At 37.9% G+C, this 27,003-nt stretch overlaps 1 protein-coding gene across 1 annotated transcript in view; it reads left to right on the top strand.

Annotated features, from left to right (window-relative positions):
* Positions 1–20,718, top strand: part of DSG4 (desmoglein 4) — a 45,198-nt gene extending 24,480 nt beyond the window's left edge. Inside the window, exons 9-16 of the mRNA XM_008073391.1 lie at positions 4,696–4,967; positions 6,637–6,776; positions 9,505–9,723; positions 12,242–12,538; positions 15,921–16,060; positions 16,211–16,274; positions 17,978–18,177; positions 19,951–20,718. Coding sequence (XP_008071582.1) covers positions 4,696–4,967; positions 6,637–6,776; positions 9,505–9,723; positions 12,242–12,538; positions 15,921–16,060; positions 16,211–16,274; positions 17,978–18,177; positions 19,951–20,718 — 2,100 coding nt within the window. The remainder of the gene's footprint in view (positions 1–4,695; positions 4,968–6,636; positions 6,777–9,504; positions 9,724–12,241; positions 12,539–15,920; positions 16,061–16,210; positions 16,275–17,977; positions 18,178–19,950) is intronic.
* Positions 20,719–27,003: the final 6,285 nt, after the last annotated feature.

Below are 27,003 nucleotides of genomic sequence, written 5' to 3'. Positions count from 1 at the left end.
AAGATCTTGATTGGTCATGCAATTCTTACCTATCTCACCATCTTAATCATTGACTTTACATATTATCTTTTTTTTTTTTTTTTGAGTTGGAGTCTCACTCTGTCGTGCAGGCTGTAGTGCAGTGGCACGCTCATGGCCACCCCAGTGTCAACCTGCTGGCCTCAGGCAATCCTTCCGCCTCAGCCTTTCAAGTAGCCTGAACTACAGGCACATGCTACCACACCTGGCTAACTTCTTGATTTATTGTAGAGATGAGGTCTAGCCAAGTTACCCAGGCCATTCTTGAACCCGTGGGTTCAAGCAATTCCTTCACTTCAGCCTCCCAAATGCATACCATCTTATATGTAACTGTTCTTTGCTTTTGTTCTATTGCCCAACCTATTTAAATAATAGTAGAAACTTTACACATAAACAACTTGACCTAAATGTCTTTCAATCCCTGGCACCTGATTCAGTGTCCAGAAGATACTAGACTCACAAAACTTCAAGGATGGTGTTGATAAAGACGTTTATCTCAAACAATGGTGTAGATCTCACCCAAATAGGAGTCACTGAACTCAATGGTATCATTCAAAATTTCTGCATAAATTTATGAAAATAAAAAAAGAAAACATATTAATAACGCACATGATGTACTTTCTATGACTTATATAATGTGTCTTCTGTAATAACTAAAAGTTGTTTAAAGATATACTTGCTTAATTGCCCAAAAAGCTATTAAAGTATCAATTTCATGAAAAATTGGTCAAGGTAGTGTTAGATGTGTAGACAAAGTCCATACCTATTTTTTTCTGAATTGATGACTTTTTAAGTCTCTTAAAGAGAACAAGAAAAACACTTTAAAACATCAGAATAACAGGGGTAGCCTAATTAAAATGAAATTTAAAGCCTTGCTGCGTGTTAGTAACTAGCCAAAATAACTATCTATTTTAGGGAACTATGTAATTTCCCTAGCTCTGGCATTTTCAACAGCCAGAGGTCAGCATTTAGAATGAGATTATAATGTTTCCTTGCGAGCTCTCTCTATTTTCATTCCAACCACCACTTGTGGAAATTCGCCCATCAGGAATGGGCTTTTGTTTAAACTATTTGTTTGTTTGTTTTGCTTTTTATTTTTGAGACAGGGTCTAGCTCTGTTGCCTAGACTGGAATGCAGTGGTACAGTCATAGTTCACTGCAGCCTCAAACTCCTGGGATCCAGTACTCCCCACTCAGTTTTGGAGTAGCTTGGACTTAGAGGCTCACCCCACCATACCTGGCTAATTATTTTTGTCTCACTGGGTTGCTTAGGCTGGTCTTGAACTCGCACCTTCAAGCAGTCCTCCCACCTCGGCCTCCTAAAGTGCTGGGATTACAGGTGTGAGCCACCACATCTGGCCTTGACTAAGCTTTATATAACCTTTTTCTTAGTCTGAAGACATGACAAATGACCCAATTCAACAAAAATTTGAGAACTGCTACGTGCTACAGATATGAAGGTGAATGAGATATGGTCCCTGTTCTCAAGGATCTTACAGTCTAACAAGAAAATCTCTGAGAGTAAATTGAAAATCTATTTATCAGTAACAATCTCCCTTTGGTATTTACTGATAAATGCATATGAAAATACAAATAATATAAATATATGTGTATATATATACATTCACTTCAACACTGAGAGGAAAGCAAAATGCTACCCAACTGGAATTCTAGCAAAGAAATATTGGTTTTCCCTTTCTATAATAATTCTAACTAACATTTATTAAGTAATTACTAAACACCAACTATGGTGTTATATTGTGTATATAGAGGTCTTGCATATATTATCTCATTTAATCCTCACAACTCTGCAAAGAAAATATAGTGATTGCTTTTATATAGAAAGAGTGACAACTTTGGGAGGATGAGATGGGAAGATGACTTCAGCCTAGGAGTTTGAGACCACCCTGGGCAACACAGTGAGACCTCATTTCTACAAAAAAAATTTTTTTTGAAATTAGTCAGGCATGGTGGCACATGCCTGTAGTCCTAGCTACTTGGGAGACTGAGGCAGAAGGATTGCCTGAGCTCAAGAAGGCAAGGCTGCAGTGAGTTGTGATGGTGCCACTGCACTCCAGACTGGACAACGGAGCAATACCCTGACTCAAAAAGTAAAAAAGGAACGTAAAACAAAATCAAAGGGAAAACTAGCTAGTCTCAGTTCAACCAGGTGGCAAAGGACAAAGACAAGATCCATCAGATCTCTCTGATCTCAAAGTCACATTTAACTGCCTCCTCTGTGTCTCACTGTGTCATCTGGGGCCAGCAAGACAGGTTCTAGCAAAAGAATTGGCACCCTGAGATTTTTCCCTTGGAGTCTGTTCTCTTGCTTCTCTGTGCTCTGCTGGTCTCTTCAAGACACATTTTTACCAGAAAATGTGCCTTCCTGGAAAGCCAGTCATACACACCTGGCAGATATTTGACCATTCCCTCAGCCCTCTGCTATAGAAAATCTGCTATCCTATATGCCTTTTGGGTAAAGACTTCTAACCTCCTCCCATATTAATTTAGACCAAAAAGCTGGATATGAAAATCTAACAGCATTGCTTCTATACTAAATTGACTGATGCCCAAACCTGCCAGAAGCCAAATCCATTTCTGGAAGGGTTGTCCTCCTCCTAGACCCTTTCAGAGCCTTGCTCTAGGTCCCTGCAGGCCAGGCCCCACCCATTCTAACACACCTACCATACCCTTGTTACGTGGTTATTCCTCATTAGTGTGTTAAACTGCAGAGACCAAGTTTTTCCAGTACCTCCCTTCACTCTAAAAAGAGACTTAAGGGCACATAATTGTTTTTATTGCTCTTTACAAACCCCTGATCTCTGGGCAAAATTAGAAAATCCTTGATAAAGGGTCCCACTTACAAAGAAGGAATGAGCGACTTTTTGCCTTTCCTCTACATGTCTTTTGTAATCTTCTCTCCTATTGGAAAGATTAGTCCTCAACCAATTTTCTGTTCCTAGTATGTGAATATGTTTAATTAATACAACCTTAGACACGCTAATATAATTTTGTCATACGTCGTTCGATTGGCAGAGAACTAGTCTGACAAACAAAAGTACATCTGTGTGTATGAATAAGAAGATGCCAGGAGGCTTCTCTACCAGAATAGAGGTTCTCAGATGTGTTTGTTTGAAGACAGCATGGAATTCTAGAAAATAAAGACTGACTTATAGAAGGGACATCTCTTCCCACTGAAATTCATTTTTAGTACATAATTCATATTCAACTCTGTGCTAGGGACCATGTGGACTGGTCCATTATGTGGATGAGCAGACCATGTATTATGTGGACATCTGTGAACAGATATGCAAAAGCAATAAAAGTCCTAAACCTCAGGGATTTGAGCTGAAATTCAAGTGATTCATGCTGGGCCATCTCCAAACAAAAAACCCCCAAACCCAAGTAAATTCCTGCAAATATATTTGTCTTATCAGTTTTTCTGAAAAATTCTATTTTTTTTTTTGAATCAGTGTCTCACTCTGTTGCCCAGGCTGGAGTGTAGTGGCACTATCACTGCTCACTGCAGCCTCTGACATCTGGGCTCAAGCGATCCTCCAACCTCAGTCTCCTGAGTAGCTGGGACTATAGGAGGGTGCCACCATGCCCAGCTAATTTTTTTTTCTTTTTTAAAAATTTTTTTCCTTTTTGTAGAGACAAGATCTCTATGTTGTCTCAGCTGGTCTCCAACTTCTGGGCTCAAACAATCCTTTCATCTCAACCTCCTAAAGTGCTGGGATTACAGGCATACGCCACATGCCCAACCTGAAAAATTCAATTCTAAAAGCTAAAAAGAAATTCATGACGTCATGGAATTTCCCTGGGATGCAGAGATTTATCTCAGAGTCTTGGTGATATCTTGATTTCTGTTGGTAAATGTGTTGCAAGTGATGCTTACATTTGCTTCCGAACACTTCTAAGCAGACTGCCCAGCCTTTCTTTTTTTACAACTGCTTTTTCACCTATGACTTATCATGTCACCACATCAATCATTCTAGATCAAAAGATTCCATGTATTTTTTTATCCAGGAAACCCATTTCAAAGATGAATTCTTCTAGGCATGACATTTACTTATTAGAATGTGTCCTATAAAGAAGTCTTCTCGTCCACCAAACCCAGCACTATTAATTATAGTCTAGGGCTGACTATAATAATTAAAAATTCTTTAGAAGTTGTTTATATCATTTTAAAAATAATTACATGTTCATGACATCATATATATATTGGCTCCTATATTCTGCTGATTATGTTTTCAAGAGATTCTCAGTGCGAATTCTATAAAGTAAATCTGGATCTTATTTATTTATTCATTCAATAGCTGTGAACTTTTTTATTTCATTTAAAATTTATTTTTTTCATAACCATCTCACTTGGAAAGAAATATCATTTTTCATTTTAGTACTTTTATATAAGAAGTTTAAAGCTCCAAAATTTGATTCCAATTTAAAATCACAGGTTTAAATGACCTACGTTCCTGATAATGGCAAAAAAAATCACATATCTAAAATACCCAAGACATTAATAAGTAAAATTTTTCAATTCAAAATCTAAATCATATAGTTCCTGGGCTTTATTCTGGTGTGTGGCTTGCTTACCATGGCTTCTTACTCTATCAAAAGAATCCTCTACTGCTTCAGTTTTTTTTTGTTTTTTTTTTTTACTTTCTATCATTTCAGATGCTGGATTATGAACAAGCACCTAATATTGATCTCAGTATTGGAGTTAAAAACCAAGCTGATTTTCACCACTCAGTTGCTTCTCAATTCCGAATGCATGCAACCCCCGTGAGAATTCAGGTTATTAATGTGAGGGAAGGACCCACATTCCATCCAAATTCTATGACTTTTAGTGTGCGGGAAGGAATAAAAGGAAATTCCTTACTGAATTATGTACTTGGCACATACACAGCCGTAGATTTGGACACAGGAAATCCTGCAACAAATGTCAGGTACTGGAAACACTGTTCATGTTAGTGTGACATGGTTCTGCTCAGCTAGTACATGTGGGTTTTAACACGTTTGGAGTTTTGTTTTGCTTTTCTTACTTGTTCGTTTTAGAAGACTATTACGGCATTTGCAATCTTAGAATTTTACTAGTGTTGTAGAGACTGCAAAGGGCTCCAATTGGTTATAAAAGTAATTATGTCCGGGGAGCAAGTCTAAGATCAAAGAGTCACCTAAATTACTCTAAAAGTCTCTTTGATCTTTTGTGGTCAATTTGTACCATCCTGGACCTGAACTGATTAAGCTATATTGTAGACCATAAGACATCATAAAAGTTGAGTCACTGCTTGTTTACTTCAACCTGTGTTATCTCTGACTTTGAGACTAGTTTCCACCCTCTGCTTAACCTAAAAGGAAAAAACCAGTGGAAGAGGCTAAAAATTGGTGTTTTAGAAATTTGATAAGCATAAAGAGAGTCAGAACAGGAGAAACAGAAGGGCAGGCATTAGGGACACTAGGTGCATAGATTACACATGAATTAGAATTATGTAAGATATTCCGGAAGTTGTACCCCACAAAACCATAATAAAAAATACTGATTAATGAAAAAAAAAAAAGATATTCTGGAAGTAACTACAGTGAAATGTATAGATCTTCTCTGTAGCCTTCCCTTCTCCATCTCCTTTTCTTTCAATATTTTTGGAGTAAACAGTCTATTAACTTATAATTTACTTGATGTTAAAGGTTTTTGTTGTTTTTATTTTTTTTTTGAGTTGGAGTCTCACTCTGTTGCCCAGACTGGAGTGTAGTGGCCGCTTCCGGCCACTGCAGCCTCGACCTGCTGGGCTCCGGCCATCCTTCCGTCTCAGCCTTCCGAGTAGCCAGAATTACAGGTGCACACTATCACGCCTGGCTAATTTTTTTTTGAATTATTGTAGAGATGAGGTCTCGCCAAGTTGCCCAGGCGGGTCTCGAACCCACGGGATCAGGCAATCCACTCACCTCAGCCTCCCAAAGCGCGGGAATACAGGCTGAGCCACCGAGCCCGGCTGATGTTAAAGGTTTTAATTATCAGGTCAGCTAACAAGTTGACAGACTCAAAAAAATTATGAAGTCTGTCAGTGTGGAGTAGTGGAAAAGGATGTTCAATAAAAGAGCTGATGACTTGAAATCTTGCATGGTAGAGACAAGATCTTCTTCCAGTCAGGTAAAGCACTTTAAATCCATTATCTGTTGCAAGACCCAGATAGACCTGCTGAAACAGAGGATATCACAAGCCTCTGAACAGGCAATCAGTGAGGATCTCTGAAACCAATATGCCTGAAAATGTACAAGAAGCATCCTGAGTATGCCACACATGAAAATAAATAAGCAGTATTCGTTTTGAAAATTAATAAAAATATTTGATGATGCTATGATTTAATAAATAGACCTGAAATAAACATGCATTTATTATCAATTATATTAAGAGGTAGAAGAGTAAGAATGAAACTGTTATGATGTGAATCTGTACATTAATATATTACTGAATTTTTATTGCTATATACATTTTATAAACCAAGACAATTATCATTACAAAACACAATATATATTTACCACATTGCAGATCTTAGGTAATTCTAAAGTACTAACTTTCATAAAAGGATAATGATGAACTCTTTTATTTTAAAACAGGTATATCATTGGGCATGATGCAGGCAGGTGGCTAAAAGTTGATTCAAGGACTGGTGAAATACAATTTTCTAGGGAATTTGACAAGAAGTCAAAATATATTACCAATGGAATATACACAGCAGAGATCCTGGCTGTAGATGGTAAGAAAATCTATTTTCAGTATTTTAACAAAATGATTACTATTTTATTAAATGTTATAAATATGACTATAATGCTGATATTTGAGTGACTCAAAATTTATCTTTTAATGGTGTACACAAGACTTATGAGAAGCTCTAAACTAGATCAAGAACTGAATTCAATTACACTTGCAACCATAATTTACTCGTAAGCCATAATTTATTTCACCTACTTCCAAAAAAGAATTATATGTGGCTTACCGCATAAAAACTAAAATATATATAAATAATCTCTGTTTATAACCTAATATCTTGAGTATAGCTAATCCCACTTGTAGAGTATGTCAGAAATTTTACTTAAAGCAAGTGTTACAAGCTGTGCACAAAGTTCATCATGCGATGACCTGAGGTGCAGGGAGGGAAATGGTAGTGTCCCCAAAAGCATAGCTATTTTAGAGTCACTAAAATGCAATGCCAATGAAAGGCCTGTGTAAGTGTTGCTCGATTAGATACCTTGTCCATAGTGAGATGCATAGACCAAGAAAGCATAAAGTCATTCCAAACATAAGATCCAAATTTAAAGACCTAAGTGCAGACGCACTGAATTCACTTGTGAGTGACACTTCTCCTGTGGGAAAACCAATTAAGCGTTCCTCTTGGTGAGTGGTAACAGGAATTCGTTTATTTATCAATAGTTAATGATTCTACAAAGCAGTGTCTAGGAAACCAGCAGCTACAGAACAAAACAAGAGAGAAAGGTCAAGAACCAGGAAAGAAAGGGAAAAATAGGTGTCCCAGATACATGCCTATATAAGATAGATACTGTAGGTTTGCACCGAGTTTATATCTGACTGCTACAGTAGCCAAACAAAAAGAAGGAAAAAGGAACAGCCAAAGATTCAAAAAGAAACCATGATACAACCAAGGCAATTACAGTTCGTACATGCTGGGCTTCATCCTATAGCTGTCACTTTTAATACCTGGGACAGTTACATAAATAATTTCACCTTATTTATTATCAATATTCCAGAAGGCCTGTTTCTTTTCTTTCTTCTTTCTCTTTCTCTCTTTTTTTTTAAGTTGAGGTCTCACTGTCACTCAGGCTGAGTGCAGTGACACAATCATGGCTCACCACAGCCTCAAAGTTCTGGGCTCGGATGATCCTTCCATCAGCCTCTTGAGTAGCTGGGACTATGGGAGTGTGCCAGCATGCCTGGTTAATTTTTTAATTTTTTTTAGAGATGAGGTCTCACTATGTTGCCAAGGCTGGTCTTGAAATCCTGGGCTCAAGCAACCCTCCTGCCTTGGCCTCCCAGAGTGCTGAGATTACAGGCGTGAGTCACTGCACCTGGCCCAGAAGGTCTGTTTCTAAAATGCATTCTAACCACATTAAATGTACCCTATGTTTACATGTTAGTGATATGTGAAATCTTCAAAGACTAGAATAAAAATGAGTCATTTTAAAGTTAATAAAAAATGAGTCATTTCAAGTGAATCAATTTTATCAAAATGTACCAAGAGGAAACTGAAAACAAAGCTCATTGTTTGTTTACCAAAGCAGAGTATCTGCCCTGGCACCCCAGATGGTTCAGGTAAGTCTGTTCCAGAATGCTCAGTCATCAGAAGAGGCAGAGTTCTCAGAATCGCAGACTTTATTTGGGAGCAAATGCTGTGAACAATAGCTTGAACTTTGGTTGCCAGTCACAAGGCAATAGTAAAGCTACTGAGACTCAGAGAACGACACATTAAACAGTCTGTGGGATAATCCAAGGTCTCCCTAATGAAAGATGAAGTGAAATAGACTCTTGTCTAGAAATTCCAATGCTGAATAGGGTAGAAGAACATACTGTACAAAATCATGTAGGACACGGATAGGTTTTTCAGTTCATTATTATTCAACTAACTCATTGACTCAACTACTTAGGCAAATAGAAAACATCTTTCAAAGAAATGTATTAATTTATCAGAAAAATGACCTTATAAACTACCCCGGAGATGACAGTGTTCTAGTTTACAAGTGAAAAAGCTAAACCTCTTTGTAAATTTTTAAAAAAATTTTTTTCTTCACTGCAACAGAATCTCAAGTAAAAAAGTGTACTAAAATCCCAGACAGCTAATTTTTAGTCTTCTGCCCTTTCTAATAAACTATACTAACCAAAAATTTGTTTTGAGTGGATTAGGAAAAAACCTAATAGATTTATATTTGTTTACCGAAGTGCCATTTCAGAGAGACATGGTATCTAATGGAGGGAATTAATGTCACAAGTGAAAAGAGAAAGAAAAAAATACATATACAATTATTTAATTCAATTGTGGTTATTTCCACATACAAGGTTTCATTGGACATCCCAAATGGAGGTCTATAAATTGGTCTAACTTATGGGGACAGGGTGAGACCAGATAGAAGCAAATCTTCTCTGAGGAAGGACATTTAATTTTGCATCTTAAGTTGTGTAGGAATTAGCAGAATGAAATAAGGATGAAAAACACTTTAGGAAGAATGCACAGACTGTAACAAGAGTTCTGAGTAAGGAAGAAACTTGTTCAAAGAACTCAAGAACAACCGCTGTGGCTAGAAGGTAGCATACAAAGGCAAGAGTGGCTTCAGGTCGCCAAAGTAGGCAGGAACCTGTCGCACCTCACAAGTTATTCTTAGACTCCTGTATGTGGTGGCATCATCAGGGAAGATGAGAAAAAGTTTTTCCCTGACACCATTTACCCCAACTCCCAAGACACTTTCTTGTTTCAGATGGCTCTGGAAGAACAGCTACAGGAACCATATGTATCGAGGTTCCTGATATCAATGACTACTGTCCAGACATTTTTCCTGACACAAGCTCCATCTGCATTGCCTCTCCATCTGTCCTCATCTCTGTCAGTGACCATTCTTATGGGTCTCCCTTTACCTTCTGTGTTGTTGACCAACCACCAGGGACAGCTGACATGTGGGATATCAGATCACAAAATGGTAAGTGGGGATGTAAATGTGCTCATATTTTAAGTTCAAAAAGCAAAACAATGATGAAATCAGTAGTCATTGGGTAATATTTTCTATCTCTTATAATTCTTGCCATATTTACATTAGATGAAAAATATCTTCCATGCACACACTTAGGATATTTGCAAAAAATTTGAACTGAAACAAACGTCAAAATGTTTCATCATTACTGTAATTACAAATAGTAGTGTATAAATACCAGTTTATCCAGCATTTTACATAGGTAGGGCATGCAATCAATGTCTGATCAGTTTAAAATAAACAGAACTTTTGACAAACTCAAGAGTTAGGGATGTCACAATTCCCTATTCTGAATAATTTCAGGTAAGTCACATGGATGTCTCTAAAACTCAGGTATCCCATAGATACATTTACACATTTTCTACTCACTTAGGAGCACATAGGTCAATGAAATTGTTTTGAACAGAAACTATGAATTCAAACTTATTCCTAAGTTTAAACATTTAAATCCAAATTTCCCAGTATTAGAGAAATGACTAAGAAAACTATGGAACATATTTTTAAGAAGTGGTACCACACAGCCATTAAAGTTAGAATTGTACAAAACATACAGATACAGAGGAATATATAAACCACAGATAGTAAAGTGAAAAACAGATCCCAAGTAGCGTGTGCATGTGTACTGATTGTACCTACATAAAAATGTCTGACATTGATAAAAACAAAGAGCAGCCGGGCTCAGTGGCTCAGCCTGTAATCCCGCACCTTTGGGAGGCTGAGGTGAGTGAATTGCCTGAGCCTGCGGGTTCGAGACCTGCCTGGGCAGCGAGACCTCATCTCTACAATAAATCAAAAAATCAGCTGGGCATGGTGGCGCATGCCTGTAATTCCGACTACTTGGAAGGCTGAAGTGGAAGGATCACCGGAGCCCAGCAGGTTGAGGCTGCGGTGGCCGGGAGAGGCCATTGCACTCCAGTCTGGATGACAGAGTGAGACTCCAACTCAAAAAAAAACCCCAAAAAAACAAAGAGTAAACTTCAGATTACATATCATTTTATCTCCTTGGGCTCTTTCTTTCTGAAATGTTAAAAATGTATAACAGAAAACAAAATGCTATGAGAGGACCTTATTTTGACTAAGATACCTCCACAATCTCATATTCATTTTGGGGCAATAGGGACGATTTCATGGGGTAGTGGGGTACAAGCAGACTGCAGGGTTAAAGGGGAGAAAATACTGCCCATCTCTCTGAGGTCACCAAGCTCCTCCTTCGACAGAAGGGAAAAGCATCAATATGATGCAGGGGAAATGCCACCAATAAAAACTTGGTCAAAGGAGGAAATTAGGAAATTTGTTTTTACCATCAAACCTTTTCACTCTTTTCAACAAAATCACTTTAATATTTTAAAAGGCTAAGCACATTAAAGCAATTCCATTAAAATCAAGACAACTCTGAATTCACCTTCTCCTACAAAGTGGAATATCCCATTCTTAAATAATAACTGCTAGTCACTTTTTTCCTCATTTAGATCCTAGATAGTATGATTAAAAATATAAGAAAAGGTCAGGCATACTGGCTCATACCTGTAATCCCAAAACTTTATGAGGCTGAGGCGGGAGGATTGCTGGAGCCCAGAACTTCAAGACCAGTCTGGACAACATAGAGAGACCTCATCTCATCTTAAAAAAATTAATTTAAATAATTTTGTAATAAAAAATGTATATGAAAAAATATTCGACATGGAGGTGTGATGTCACAGCTTTGCCAGTAAAAAATATAATCACATTGAAAATAATATTTCTCAAGCCCTGTTTCAATGTCAGTGCTATAAAATAGAATGAACTTCACCTAATGTGCTGTGACATTGTCTTATCTGATTTTTATGTTGTGCACAAGTTATTAGATTTTGGTAAACATAGCTGGCTTGCTATCTAGCTAACTGAAGGTAATAAACCATAATAATAAAAAATATTGTGTGCTATGGATTAATCAGCTGCTATTCATGATTTAGGTGTGATTGAATCATCTCCAAACCCTCTTTGGATTGATGAATGAATTGCCTAATGTTTTAGGCACTATTTTCTGTAAAAACTCATAGGCAATGAATGGTAGCACAAGTAATTAGGAGAATAATAGTTCTTGGAATAAATTTAAATGAAAGGGCAATTTTGAATAAGATATAAATAACAGTCTTAAGGCGGGTATTTTGGAATCCTAAATAGAAGACTTCCAATATTTTTAAATCAATATTATTCATTCACTAGGCAGATATTTATTGGGTGTGTATTATATGCCGAGTACTGTTGCTCTGGAAAAACAACTAGGTCCCTGTCAGCTTTGTAGAAGAAGCAATTCAGCAAGAAGCAGTATTTTTTGAATAATTCATTATCAATGTAAAAAAAAAAGTATAGGGTGCTCTGTGACTAAGAGGATTAAAAAAATCAAGTATGCTGAGTCAGTGTTGGGTAGTAGTTAGGGTCACCTCTAAGAAATTTTAATTTATTTTCTGTCTCCTCTCTTTTTCAGCTACCTCTGCAATCCTTATGGCTGAGCAGACTCTATCTCCAGGACCTTACCAAATCCCAATCCTAGTGAAGGACAGCTATCACAGAGTATGTGAATTCGCCCAGATCGTGCAGTTAGATGCCTGCTACTGTGACAGCAACCACATGTGCTGGGACTCTAGTGCCACAGGCATCCACAGCGGGGACATTACCAGTGACCCATACGGGACTGTCACTGAAGACCAAACCGGGGTCTCGAATGTTGGTCTGGGACCAGCAGGGATTGGCATGATCGTGTTGGGCCTCCTGCTACTGCTTTGTAAGTCTGAATTAATCCTTGTTTCCAGCGGTTCTTCTAAATAGGACCATAGCCAGATTCACTGAGATGGCCAGGTACATTTAGTCATTTATTTTGGGTGTCTATAGCAATTTTTGAGGGCCCTTGGGAATAAACAGTAAGACTGACAAAGGTATAATTCATCAAAGAAAGTCTAGGGTTAGTGAGGGTCTAAAGATGAGAAATGCATGCAAATCACTAGGTATAATATTTAAAAAGCACAAAATAATTCCTGTAATGGAAATTTCCTTGCAGTGTTTTAAGAGCAGAGAGGCAGAAGCAGTTAAGTGAAAGCGAGAATGTTGGGATAATCTTTTTGGAGGTAGGGGATTTTAAGGTGGGCGCTAAAAGCTGAGGACTTTTTTTTGAGTCAGAGTCTCATTCTGTTGCCCAGGCTGGAGTGCAGTGGCACAGTCACGGCCACCACCTCGACCTGCTGGGCTCAGGTGATCCTTCTGCTTTGGCCTTCCAAATTGCTGGAACTACAGGCATGTGCTACCACGCCCGGTTAATTTTTTGATTGATTGTAGAGATGAGGTCTTGCCAAGTTGCCCAGACTTGTCTAGAGCCCATGGGCTCAGGCAATCCTCTCACCTTGGCCTCTCAAAGTGGTGGGATTATAGGCATGAACCACTGCGCCTGGCCAGGATTTTTTTTAGAAGGATGGTGTGTGGCAAAATTTGAAAGGCAGTCTAGGAGAAAGAAACAACACAAATGCACAGGGAAGAGGGATGGAAGGGCATAGCCCACTTGGGAAATAGAAAGTCGAAAAGGTAGGCTGGGAGCCAGTGGGAAGAAATGTTCATAATATGCGGAACATTCTGAGTTTCAGTCAATAGGCACTGGAGAGTCAAAGAAGACTTGTGAGCATAGGTGGCCTGCTCACTCTAATGTAGTGGGAAGCAGGGGTAAGAGCCTAGAAGAAGGAATTAGTCTTTGGACTCTAGGTGAGTATCTGAGCTAAGACCACGGTCACAGGAATGGCAAGGTCCTCAAGCAAAAGTTTCAAAAAAGGATCCTTTCTTTATACTATGTTTTTTTTTCTTGAGACAGGATCTTACTCTGTCACCCAGGCTGGAGAGCAGTGGATCAATCTTGGCTCACTGAATCCTACACCCCTGAGCTCAAGCAATCTTCCCACCTCAGCCTCCCAAGTTAGTTGGGACTACAGGTGCACACCACCACAACCGGCTAACTTTTGTATTCTTTTTGGTAAAGATAGTCTTGCTATGTTGCCCAGGCTGGTTTTGAACTCCCAGCCTCAAGGAATTCTCTCACCTCAGCCTCACAAAATGTTGGGATTATAGGCATGAGCCACTATACCCAGCCCCTATACAATTTTTTAAATTAGAGGCAAAATACTTCATTCATTTTAGGCTGTCCTTGAAATACTTAGGTTTTATAAGTATCAAAAACTAGGTCCTAAGATTAAAGAGGATTCAACTCGTCAAACTGTATTGTTAACATGTTTTAATGGATTAGATGAATTAAAACAATCATTTAAAGGCATAAAAAATGGCAATTGATTTTTAACAGGTTTTCTTTTTCAAAATAATCAGTAAGTTTTTAAGGCTACACAAAGATTCTGAGTGATCCTCAAAATAATATTAGAGATATTTTTTCTAAATATGACTCTATAGTAACAAAGTTGAGGTGTCAGCTAACCTTTGAGTCAGTGGTTCTCAACCCCAGTTGCACATAACAATCATTTAGAGGTCTTTAAAAATGATCATACCTGGGCCCTATTCAAAAGGAGACCCAAGCCTCAGCATGTTTAAGCCCTCTGCTGAGGGTAATGTTCAGGGTTAAAAACCCAGGGCCAGCAGCATTTTCAGCAAGCTAGCAATAAGAACTTCATGACTTTTTTCTGACCCAGTTAAAGAGAGCATGAGAGTTGTTAAATCAACTTGTAGAATGCAAGGGAGATATCCCTATGGACATGTTTTCGATGGAGAAGCCCATGGTCTACTTTAGGGGAGAGAAGCCGTGTGAGTGAGTCGGTGTGGTCGTGGGGGAGGGGTCTGAGCCCAAACCTTATATTCCCAAAGGCCCTCGAATTAAGACTTTTGATGTTAGCTCCAAGTGAGATTAGGCATTCAGTAATTGTATTTTGGTATTGCTAAAAATATTTCATCTCATGTATTAGATAGTCCCTTTGTTAGAGCCATGCCCACAGGAAAGATGACATCTAAACTTGTAGAAACATAGTATACACTGGGGGGAGCCCCCAAAAATGAAATTATCTATTTGGAGGGCAGGCCCCCGGTACTACGCTTAGAATTTGTTCCTCTGGATCAAACTGTCAACTAGAGTTTTTTATCTGGAAGTTTTGAGAAGGTTGTGTCATGATTTGGGAAGAAACATCACGAGTTGTGGCAAACAGGTGACCAGTTCCTCCACCATGACAATGCACCTGCCCACACCACACTGAGTGTTCAGCAGCTTTTGACCAAAAACAGCATGGCCCCTGTGTCCCACCCTCCCTATTCACCCAATTTCGCCCTGAGAGACTTTGTTTTGGTTTCCCTGGATGAAAAAGTCTTCAAAGGGAAACGTTTGCCAGTGTGGAAGAGGCAAAACAAAAAATGGCAGAAGCACAAAAAGCCATCAAAATGGACGAGTCTGAGTCTCATCAAAAAAAATATAAATGTAATAAGGGTTGGAAAGGGGTCCTATCTCTAGGTCTTATAACTGAATCCTATATCCAATCCTCTTTTCATCATATATTGATGATGTGTTTAACTTACGTGTGCATATTGTGTCTGGTACTTGTAGATGCGAGTTTCTAGATGGGTGTGCAAATACTTATTGATATCCACAGAGATGCTCTATGTGTAAACATATACATATGCCCATGTAGGTATGCATTCCCATGCAGGTAAATGTACTTATGCATGTATATGCATGTACTTATACATACATACACAGAGGCTTACAATTACAAATAAATCTATATGATGGTTATATGCATATGCATACACATATGTAAATACACACACATGTACATGGAAGACTAGAAATTGGAAAATTGGATTTAAATTCTGGATCTGCCACCAAGCAGCTTGGAAGTTGTGGACTCGTGAAAAGACTGGCCCTTACTTTCCTAATCTGTCAGTAAAGAACCTGAATTACATGATCTCAAATGTCTCCCCGTCCAGCTCTCAAGTTCTAGGTGATCTGATGGTTTTATATTTATAAACTTGGATATGTATACTCAGTCATCTAAAGGAAAAAAATATTGACATACATTTGTATTTATATTTTTGGTTCTGAATATAATGCCACCAAAAAAAAAAAAATAATGATGCACTCAACGACTTTCTAAATTAAGCAATTTATATTAACTTGTCACTTTCTTGGGCAGCGGCGCCACTCTTGCTGCTCATGTGTTGCTGCAAACGGAGACAACCAGCAGGCCTGGGAACAAGGTTTGCTCCTGTGCCCGAGGGGGGAGAAGGCGTGATACAGTCTTGGAGAATAGAAGGGGCCCATCCCGAGGACAGGGTGAGTAGACTGCTGCCTTCCAGAGAAGCGTGGGGTTTTGGTGGCAACTGAGCATGTCTTGACAATTACATGCTGCATGATGAACAGATGTCGATTTCAAAGTATGTAGCATAAGGCATTTATTTTTTAAACTTTCTTTTTACTTTTCAGGATGTGTCAAATATATGTGTACCCGTGACAGCCTCAAATACCCAGGATCGTATGGATTCCTCTGGTCAGTGGACACCAAAATCTGTATTTTTTAAATTTTCAAAATTAGTCAACCAGAATAACTTCACATAAACATATCTTATTTTAAAAATATCTTATCTGTCCATCTCTTTGGATAAGACAGTATAATCCGAGGGAAAGTGACATGTTTGTAGTGGCCACTTTATTTTTCTATCTGAAACTATAGGCAGTGAAGTATGCAGCACTTAAAAGGGCAAGCTCTGGAATTATAAGGCTTAGGTTTGGTTACTAGCTCTGCCACCTAATACAGGTTGAGTATCCCTTATCAAAAATGCTTGAGACCAGACACAAATATTTTTGGATTTGGATTTTGGAATATTTGCATTATCAGTTGAGCATCCCAAATTCAAAAACTCAAAATCTGAAATACTCCAATAAGCACTTCCCTCGATCGTCATGTCAGTCCTTGAAAGCTTCAGATTTTGAAGCATTTCAGGTTTTAGACCATTTTGGGTTTCAGAGTTTTGATTTGGGGATGCTCAAACTGTAGTAATAAGTCCTTGGGCAAGATACTTAAACTCATTAGAACTCAGTTTCCATATCTTTGAAACTGAGCTTATGATAATACCTACTTTAAAGTGTTGCTGTAAGAAGTATACACACACATACAGAATATAATATGTATATGTCAAATATATAATGCACACATATATTATATGGTAAATTATATATAATATACATGTGTATGCATGTGTGTGTACATATCTATGTGCTTACATATACCAAGAGTGCCAAAAAAAATGTGTGCACATTTTAAGCGATGTTAACTATGTATTACTTTTAGTTTGCTGTAATCAGAAGTGTCTGGACACCGATGGTAATCTGTCTGGACACCTCCTGTAATTATTTGTATTCATCTTCTGTATATACAATTTTAATACAGTTTTTTCCTTTCTTAAAATGTATATACATTTTTGGCACCCTCTGTACATCTATCATAAAATGTACGTTAGAATAGTGCCTGGTACATGGTACTTTAGTGATTATTTTAAAGTTGTTTTTAAAAAAGAGCAAAAGAAAAGAAAAAACAGCAAGTGTGTTCTAATAATACACTGCAGAACTTAGATTCACACAATCTTTTGCCTCATCAGTATCTTATGCTGTCTTACCTAAGTCCCATGCACACCTCAGAATACTGAAAAATGCCTAGCTATTGGGTAATGACTGCAAGTAGAGAGGTGCCCCAATTCTGGAGGAGACATGAGCTTTCTCAGTGATGGTTCCTTAGTATCTCAAGCCTAACCATTTTTATGCTAAGACCTTTAGGAGGCTGATCATCCCTGTGAAAGCCAAGGTGAAGGAGGACTGTGAGCTTCGGTTTCTGCAGACACTTTGCTGGCCTTGTTCTAGAGGATTTCTCAAGTGGCTCAAGCCCCCTAGGAACTGGCATTTGCTCAGAGGCACAGCTGCTTTTGGCAAACTCTATACCTTTAAGCCCGGGACAAAGTTTATGCAAATGGAAAAAAGTCACATCTGATTGCTGACTCTCTCTATATCGTTAACTTTTATTTTGTCAACAAGCCTGAAGATTATGTGTATAATTCATACTGCTCCTTGCCCAACTTTCCAGAACCTACTCTTTGTGGGTGGTGGTGGTGGTACAGCAGATAGCGCCTGACAATGTTTTAGATGGATAAGAAATACAGGTACCAAAGGCACTATTGCAGGAACACCCTCTCTTTTCAGAAATCTACACCAACACCTATGCAGCAGGAGGCACAGTGGAAGGGGGCATATCAGGAGTGGAACTCAACACAGGGCTTGGGACAGCTGCTGGCCTTGTGGCTACAGGAGCCTCCAGGAAGAGGAGTTCAACTATGGGAACCCTGCGGGAATATGCTGACACCGGTGTCAACATGGCTTTCCTGGACAATTACTTCTTAGAGGTAGTACTCTTACAGTTACACACAAAATAGTCTTGAGACTGAATAATAATAATAACAATGGGAGCAGGCCTCTTCTGAAATATACTCCATTATTTTTAACCCTACCTCAACCCTGAATAAAAAATATCTCACTTCTCCTTAAAACACTTCAAGCCAATCTGCAGCAGTATTTCACATTTAGTTGTCATAAAACATCTGAATACTGTGAAAAAAGTCAACAGCCTTCATCATTCTCCTCTTCCTTTTGCCATGTTTCTGTCCTGTTTCCTTCTGATTTCTCGCTTTGTTTCTCGCTGGCAACAGTAAGGGAGGAGAATGCTCAAGACAAAAAAAAAAAAAATGAGCCTTTACGACCTCTCTTTTCCATGTCTTTCATGTTCTCCAGATGCCTCTAATAAGAGAAAATAAAAGACAAGATTAGGAAAAAAGGGTGTCAAAAGTCTGGAACACAGCATCACCACAACTTGTGCTAGATCAGGACCTAGAAGATAGATCTCTTGTTCCCATCATGGTATCTGTCTATGACAATCAAGGGAATATGTGTATACCTGCTGAATTAGCCAACACACACAATGTCAGTATGCTCCTATTCTCAGTCCAGTGCCTTCTCCTGTAAGTGTCCCTCTCTAAGAAAAGGGACCCAGCAATCGCCCTGCTGAGTATACATTCAAAACAGTGGAAATCAGTATATTACAGAGATATTTGCACACCCATGTTTACTGCAGCACTATTCACAAAAGCCAAGATATGAAATCAATCTAAGTGTTCATCAATGGATGAGTGGATGAAGAAAATGTGGTATATACACAATGGAATATTATTCAGCCATATAAAAGAATGAAACCTAGCCATCTGCAACAACATGGATGGACCAGGAGGACATTATGTTAAGTGAAATAAATCAGGCACAAAAAGAAAAATATCATATGTTCTTACTCGTATGTAAGAGCTTAAAGGGGAAAAAAAATGAACTCATAGAGACAGAGAGTAGAATACCAGAGGCTGGGAAAGGTGGTGAGGAGGGAATATAAAGTAGGGAAGGTTGATGGGTGCAAAAATATAGTTGGATAGAATGAATGAGATCTAGTACTTGGTGGCACAATAGGGTGATTATCGTTAGCAATAACTTATGATACATTTTAAAATAAATGAAACAGTGGAATTGGAATGGTCCTAACACAAAGAAATGATAAATACTTGAGGTGATGGATACCCCAAGTTCCCTGATTGATCATTACACATTGTATATCTGTATCAAATCACATGTGTCCCATACATATGAACAACTACTATGTACCCATAAAAAAAAGAAAAAGAATCATCTGTCTAGAAGTACTGAAAAAAAGACAAATAAACATACAAACAGAAATCATAGACATTGAGTTGGTCTGATAGGGTAGCAGAAAGAGTAAATAAATTTTCTTGTGAATTCCTATTTAGTAAGTTTACTTTGCTTAAAAGCAATTCATATTATCTCATATTCCAGTTAGTCTATTTTATTTCCCATATGACAATACATGAATTTCACCACTGTTCATCACAAAAAACTGCCAAAGATGGTCTTGCAACTGTAAAACTATATCTTAAGACTGGTGGTTACAAAAATATTCATAGAATGTGCGTACGCAGTGTTAATTATTTAAATGAGTGATTGACACCGCTGAGTTCATTCCAGAAAACCTTACATCGGAAGTCTCTGAAACATTGTTGTTATTCCTCCTTGATTACTTCACAGCGAAAGAGATCTCTAATTCTGTTTTTTCCTAATTGTAGAAAGCATATGCTTATGCAGATGAGGATGAAGGCCGCCCAGCCAACGACTGCTTGCTCATTTACGACCACGAGGGAGTAGGGTCTCCCGTGGGCTCTATTGGTTGTTGCAGTTGGATTGTAGATGATTTAGATGAAAGCTGCATGGAAACTTTAGATCCAAAATTTAGGACTCTTGCTGAAATCTGCTTAGACACAGAAATCGAACCATTTCCTTCACACCAGGCCTGCATACCAATCAGTACCGACCTCCCCTTGCTCGGACCCAATTACTTTGTGAATGAATCTTCAGGAATGACTCCCACAGAAGCTGAATTCCAAGAAGAGATGGCACTATCTGAACCCATGATGCCTGGAGATATCATAGTGACTGAGACTTACACCACCTCTGATCAATGCGTGCAACCCACTACTATTATTTTTGATCCTCAGCTTGCACCCAATGTTGTTGTAACGGAAACAGTAATGACACCTGTCTATGATATTCAAGGGAATCTTTGTGTGCCTGCTGAGTTAGCCAACACACACAATGTCATCTATGCTGAGAGAGTCCTGGCCAGTCCTGGTGTGCCTGACATGAGCAGTTCCAGCATGGCTGATGGTTGTATGGGACCTGTGATGAGTGGTAGTATTTTGGTAGGGCCAGAAATTCAAGTGATGCAAATGATGACTCCAGACATTCCCATAAGCCAAACCGGCGACTGCACATCCCCAGTGACATCGCGACACAGAGTAACACGATACAGTAACATACATTACTCACAACACTAAGTGCTTTGTGGTCAATATCCGATATGGTGACCTGACACTTGTAGTTACCAATATATCCACCAAAGACAGGTATTTGGAATTAGAAAAATTCATTTGAAAAAGTGAATGAAGTGTACTTTCTGAAATGTACTATATTTATCATTTTAACAGTCAACAAATATTTGAATATTCTAAGTTCAGTGTCACTCTTTGATTATATATTCTTGAGGATAAATATGGCTAAGCACTTTAGAAAAGCCATCTTTAATTCTTCCTGATTTTAAGTAATGGACCAAAAAACTTGAAGAAAATGTATTGCATCCTTTGATATTGTTTAATAAATAGCACACAACTCATAATTTGAATCCTACAGGTCTTGAGACTGATGGAATCAGTCTTATAAACCAAGATGCTCTTGTTCTTGGAAGTTACAAAAGAATTCTTGTCTACAACCATCAGCCATATCTTTCTTTTCTTTTCTTTTTTTTAAGTCTGAGTCTTACTCTATCACCCAGGCTGGAGTGTAGTGGCCCAATCACAGCTCACCACAGTCTCGACTTCCCAGGCTCAGGCATTCCTTCTGCCTCAGCCTCATGAGTAGCTGAGACTACAGACACACACCACCACACCCAGATAATTCTTTTGTTTTTTGTTGTTGTGGTTTTTGTTTTTTGTTTTTAGTCCAGGTCTCACTATATTGCCCAGGCTGGTCTTGAACTCCTAGGCTCAAGCAAACCTCTTGCCAGAGCCCTCCAAAGTGCTAGGATTACAGAAATGAGTCACTGCACTCAACCTTAGCCATATTTTTTTATAGAAAAAAATTTATACTAAACAATTTTAATTTAAGCTAATGAAATGAATGAAATGTACTTTCTGAAAGGAAATTGAAAAGGAAGATGGAGTATCTTTTGATAGATATCTGAAGTCATTTGTCTCTTCAAATGATTTTTTTAAAGATATGTACTATTAAGCAATAGTTGCTTAATATAATAAGAAAAGAGTTTGCCAATTAAATGTATCACTGGAAATGGTTCATCAAAAGTAAATATATATATAAATTTTATTGCACTTTATTGATGTATATTATTAACTATACTGAATTTAGAATAGCGAAGCATATATAGATAACAACCCTACATTAGAAACAGTTATTAGGGAAAGCGTTTGCGTTTTCCCTTCTTACAAAGAAATTTTCCTTACTCTTCCTCATTATGTCAGAAAAATATATGAAATATTGTTTAATCAATTTAATTGGCCTGAATCATAGAACTTTCATTTGACAACCAGATAGTCTCCAAAAGTAACTCTGTAATTACTTATATATTCAGCAATATTTACTTAGAAGCTTCTAGTTGTTGAGTGCTAGTCTGGGCTGTGTGAATATATAGGTGAAAAAAACAGATATTGTATCTGCCTTGTAATCCATTTCTTGACTTAAAATAAAACTTGGGATATGGCTTTAGGTTTTACCAAGAATAATTAACAAAATAGTCCATTACCAAGTTGTGTTTCCGTTTCTAACACTATTTGTATTGAATAAATGAAGTGGAAATACACACATAGATTGCTTACTTTTAGTAGGCACAAAGCCGGCTTGAAAAAAAACTTTAGCAAGTTAGTATGATTTAATACTGTAAAATATGTATAGAGCAATAACTATAATGTGACTGAGATAATGTAAATGAAATAAACTTATTTTCAGGGCTTAATCCTTTTGAAGTTTATAGTGCTTCTTGTTTATTTTTTTTCCTTTATGAATAAAGCTATCATAGAATTTGAGGAATCTCACATAATCTCTTGCCCAATTCTCTCATTTTATAGACAAAAAAATCTAGAAATAAGTTAAATGTTCACAACCAGCTAGTTGTGTTATAAAATCTTGAATCTGGCCGGGCTCGGTGACTCAACCTGTAATCCCAGCACTTTGGGAGGCTGAGGCGAGTGGATTTGCCTTAGCCCACAGGTTCGAGACCAGCCCAGGGAACTTGGCAAGACCTCGTCTCTACAATAAATCAAAAATTAGCCAGGTGTGGTAGCACATGCCTGTAGTTCTAGCTACTTAGAAGGCTGAGGTGGAAGGATTGCCAGAGCCCAGTAGGTTGATCCTGGGGTAGGTGTGTACATGCCACTGCACTCCAGCCTGGGCGAAGGAGTGAGACTCCAACTCAAAAAAATAAAATAAAATAAATTAAAAAAAAATAAAACCTTGAATCCATTGTTTGGATACCCTTGTCAGTCTGCTTTTCAATACTATACCTTCATTAGATATGAAGAGGACCCAATTTTGCCTATTGCATGATCTTTTCTATGTCCTAATTGGAATAAAAGTATGCCTCAAAAAAATTATGACATTTAAGTGAAGAATTGCTAAAACACTGTTATAGGACAAGATTATTTACATATTTTCCAATATTTTTCAAATTGTGTGTACTTCTGGGTGTTATAGCCATCTCTTACTTTATGCATCAAATATTCTGCTAAATTTTACTACTCTATAATTGATGAAATCCATGGGGTAACTAAGAATCATTGATTGGTTCCATGACTCAAGCAACAACCAGCCACATAGCATCTGAAATACACTCAGTTCTGAGGCAAATCCTGAAATGGACATTTCTGTCTGAAAGTTTGTGATCTATTAAGACAATAATTCTAAGACTCATGAAACATTAGTTGATGATTAAATGTAAAGTGCTAGTAGTGTTAAAACTGAAAACATCTGATATTTAAGAAATGAAGAATAAACAGCACTAGTAAATTAAAATTTTAAAAGGGAGTGAAACCACTTGTGAGAAGGGTAAGAAAATGTTCTTGTAAACTTTTTCTTTGATCTCTGTGTTGACACACAAAGACTTAAAGGTGCTTCCAACAGAGAATATCTACCCCTAGCAAATGCCTTCCTCCACACTGTCTGTGGAAACAAGATCAGAATTATTTTTCATTTCCTCTCAACATTAACTCTTCCACCATGACAAGATGGTGAGTTTCATTCATATGACTTGAGCTTCTGAAATAGTCATATTTTTAAAAAAATCATCTCAAGCAAAAATGGAAAACATAAGCCAGAATTCTTAAGTGAACTGTATAAGAGTTAAGATGTTGATTTGTCTAAGAAGTAAGGATGATAGTATGTTTATGTTAAAGTTTAAAAATGAACCCAGAAGCCCAGGAAATGAGATTTAACAAATAAATGTAATAGCATATAGTTGGAGTCATACTTGAGGGGTAGCAATATTAAATGAATAAATGGGTTATCTTGAGAAGGTTTTATCAGGTGAAGGGAAAGGGAAACATTAAGAACATAGCGAGGCCGGACACGGTGGTTCACACCTGTAATCCCAACACTTTGGGAGGCCAAGGCAAGAGTATTTCCTGAGCCCAGGAGTTCAAGACCAGCCTTGGTAACTTGGTGAGACTTCATCTCTACCATAAATAAAAAAATTAGCTGGATATGTTGGCTCGCGCTTGTAGTTCCAGCTACTCAGAAGGCTGTGGTGGAAGAATCACCTGAGCCCAGCAGGACGAGACTGCAGTAGCCATGAGGGTGTCACTGCACTCCAGTCTGGGCAACTCCAACTCAAACACACGCACACGCACATGCGCACGCACACACACACAGTGTTTGTTCAAGACAAAGGTCATTTTTTTTAAAGAAATTTCCTCTTTTGGACAAGATATTTCTGATTGTAATATACTAAATGCAATAATGTTTTATATATTTCTCCAATAAAAAATATGTGATAAGAAAAAGTTTCCTTTTCTCTTTGGTACATGTGGTATTTCACATGTAAACCCAGACACACACAGCCATAAAATAGAATGAAATCGGGTCCTTTGCAGCAACATGGATGGAGCTGGAGATTATCCTCCCAGAGACAGAAGACCAAGCACCACCACATGTTCTCACTCATATGTGGGAGCAAAGCAGTCACAAAGATGGAAATAATAGACACTGGGGACACCAATAAAGGGGGGAGGGGAGAGGGGGACTAGGGATCAGAAACTACCTACAGGACACCATGTTCACTCTCTGGGGAATGGGCCACCTGAGACCCAATCCCCACCACTACACAATATGTCTAAGTAGCAAATATGCATGTGAACCCCCCAAATCTAAAATTTTAAAAATAAAATGAAATAAAAAATAATAGCTCCAGGCCATATTACTAGGATATGACTCAACCTCCTTAAAATGCCAGCATGAGAAAACTCAAGACAGTCACAAGAATTTAATGTTTGTTCCAGTCAACACCTGAAGATACAGCCCTGTCTCCCTGTTTCTGTGGTCAGATGGGAGTCAGACTTCAATAAGCACCAGTTGGCAAACCCAGATGGGTTCTTCATGGACCAACCCTTCCTTCCCACTTTTTGTAATTTTTCATATCCCCAACTGTACTGAGCATCCCTCCCCACCGTCTCCTTCATTCCACCTTTAAAGCGCCCAGTTGCCAATGTACAAATAACAGTTGAATTCAGTTCATGCTCTTTTTCCTATTGCAATAGCTATTACTGACTAAAAACTGTCCTTACCAAAAAATAAATAAATAAAAGAAAGAAACATGCACACAGACACACGTTCAGAAAATATTTTCTCATCATGTTTCTAGGTAATTATCATCCTTATTCTGTGCACAATACAGGGGCATGAATTCATTTGTAGATTGAAATTCAGAACACATTTGGTTATTCATGGTAGAATGTATCAAGGGAGTCATTAATTTATTAGTAAATGTTCACTATAAAATAACAAATCAATTAAATAAACTCCAGGGATTGTTCTAGATATTGTAATTATAGAATTAAATATCATCTCTTGTCACTGGATTTAACTTCAACAAAATTATTACTATTGTTCTGCACCAGAAATACCAATTTCTGTGGATTTGAGGAAAGAATAATTTCAATCAGAAGAATTGAAGAAGGTCCCTTGAAGCTGGCGAAATCTGGGCTAGGCCAAGTAGAATTGTGTCTCACATAAATGACAAAGGAATAAAAGACAAAACACAGGATATATCAAAGACTAGTAAGTAGTCAAATTAAATTTGATTTTAAATTGTCTGAAGAAAAACAGGAATTATAAAATTATCATATAATCAAGCATTTTAAAATAATGCTTACCGTACTAATTACTCAAAATAGACTATCCTATTGAAATCTCAAAATAACACTATGAGGTATGATATGAGATATCCATGTAATAGATGAAGACACTAAAGAAATTATTTTTATGAGCTTAAGGGAGTAACAAAAATAAAATTAGAACCCAAGACTACCTAACTCCAACGATTATTCTCACTCACCAAATTCCATCGATTTAATGCTGGAAGGATATGCTAGTGATAGATGGTAGAGGATTTTAAATTCCATTAGGAGGTTGGATTTAACTTGGTAGTAACTGGAGAACTAAAGAAATTTTAAAAAAAATAAAGGAAAGAAAAAAGAAATTTTTTGTGCTGTGCAGTGGCCAAGTTGAATTTTGTGAGTTGACCCTGGAACAACTCTCAGGAATACTCATGGTAGTTGGTGTGCTGTAGATCACTGGGGCAGAGTCTAATGTTAGTTTCTGTGGCATCTAGAATCTTCTTTTTTTTTTTTAATTTTAATGTAAAGATGTGGGATACAATTCAGGGTTAGGTATACAAACATTGATCGTGCAGGTATCCCTGTTAATGAGGTATGCCCCTCCCTGCCCCAGCAGTTTCCCTCTACTGCCAATCCCCCCGCCCCCAACAGTTTCCCATTACTGCCAATCGCTTTCTTATAGCATTATAATTGTTCAGGGTCCTCTTATGAGTGAGAACATATGGAACTCTGTTCTTTGTTTCTGTGATAAATCACTGAGTATGATCGACTCCAAATCCATCCAGGTCGCTGCAAAGTCCATATATTTGTCTTTCTTTATGGCTGCATAATATTCCATTGTGTATATGTACCACATTTTTTTATCCAGTCCAACTTCAGCGGGCAACATGGTTGGTTCCATGTTTTTGCTCTATTCACAATAGGATCTTCTGATAAGCCAAGATTCCAAGTTTAGAAGATTCTTTAGATCACCGCTGAGGTGAGCAGGTCCATAGCAGGTTATCTAAAGAGACTGCAATTAATCATTCTAGGTGTTAGTCAAAGTATTTGCACACTGAATGCCCTTGCCCTTTTTATCACTTTAAGTGAGATGTATGGACTATTTGTAGTTCCTAGAACAGGGCATGCTTTCTCATACCCTTGTCACTCTGCCCCACCCTAGTTTCTTAATCTGGAACTCTCTCCACTCCCTTCATCTGTTTAGCTTTTCTTTACTCACTGACC

Source organism: Carlito syrichta, unplaced genomic scaffold (assembly GCF_000164805.1).
Source record: "Carlito syrichta isolate Samal-C Ts95f unplaced genomic scaffold, Tarsius_syrichta-2.0.1 Scaffold315831, whole genome shotgun sequence".
NCBI classification, from domain to species: domain Eukaryota; kingdom Metazoa; phylum Chordata; class Mammalia; order Primates; family Tarsiidae; genus Carlito; species Carlito syrichta.
Note: the sequence above shows the minus strand (reverse complement) of the source record. Positions and strands in the feature narration are given on the sequence as shown.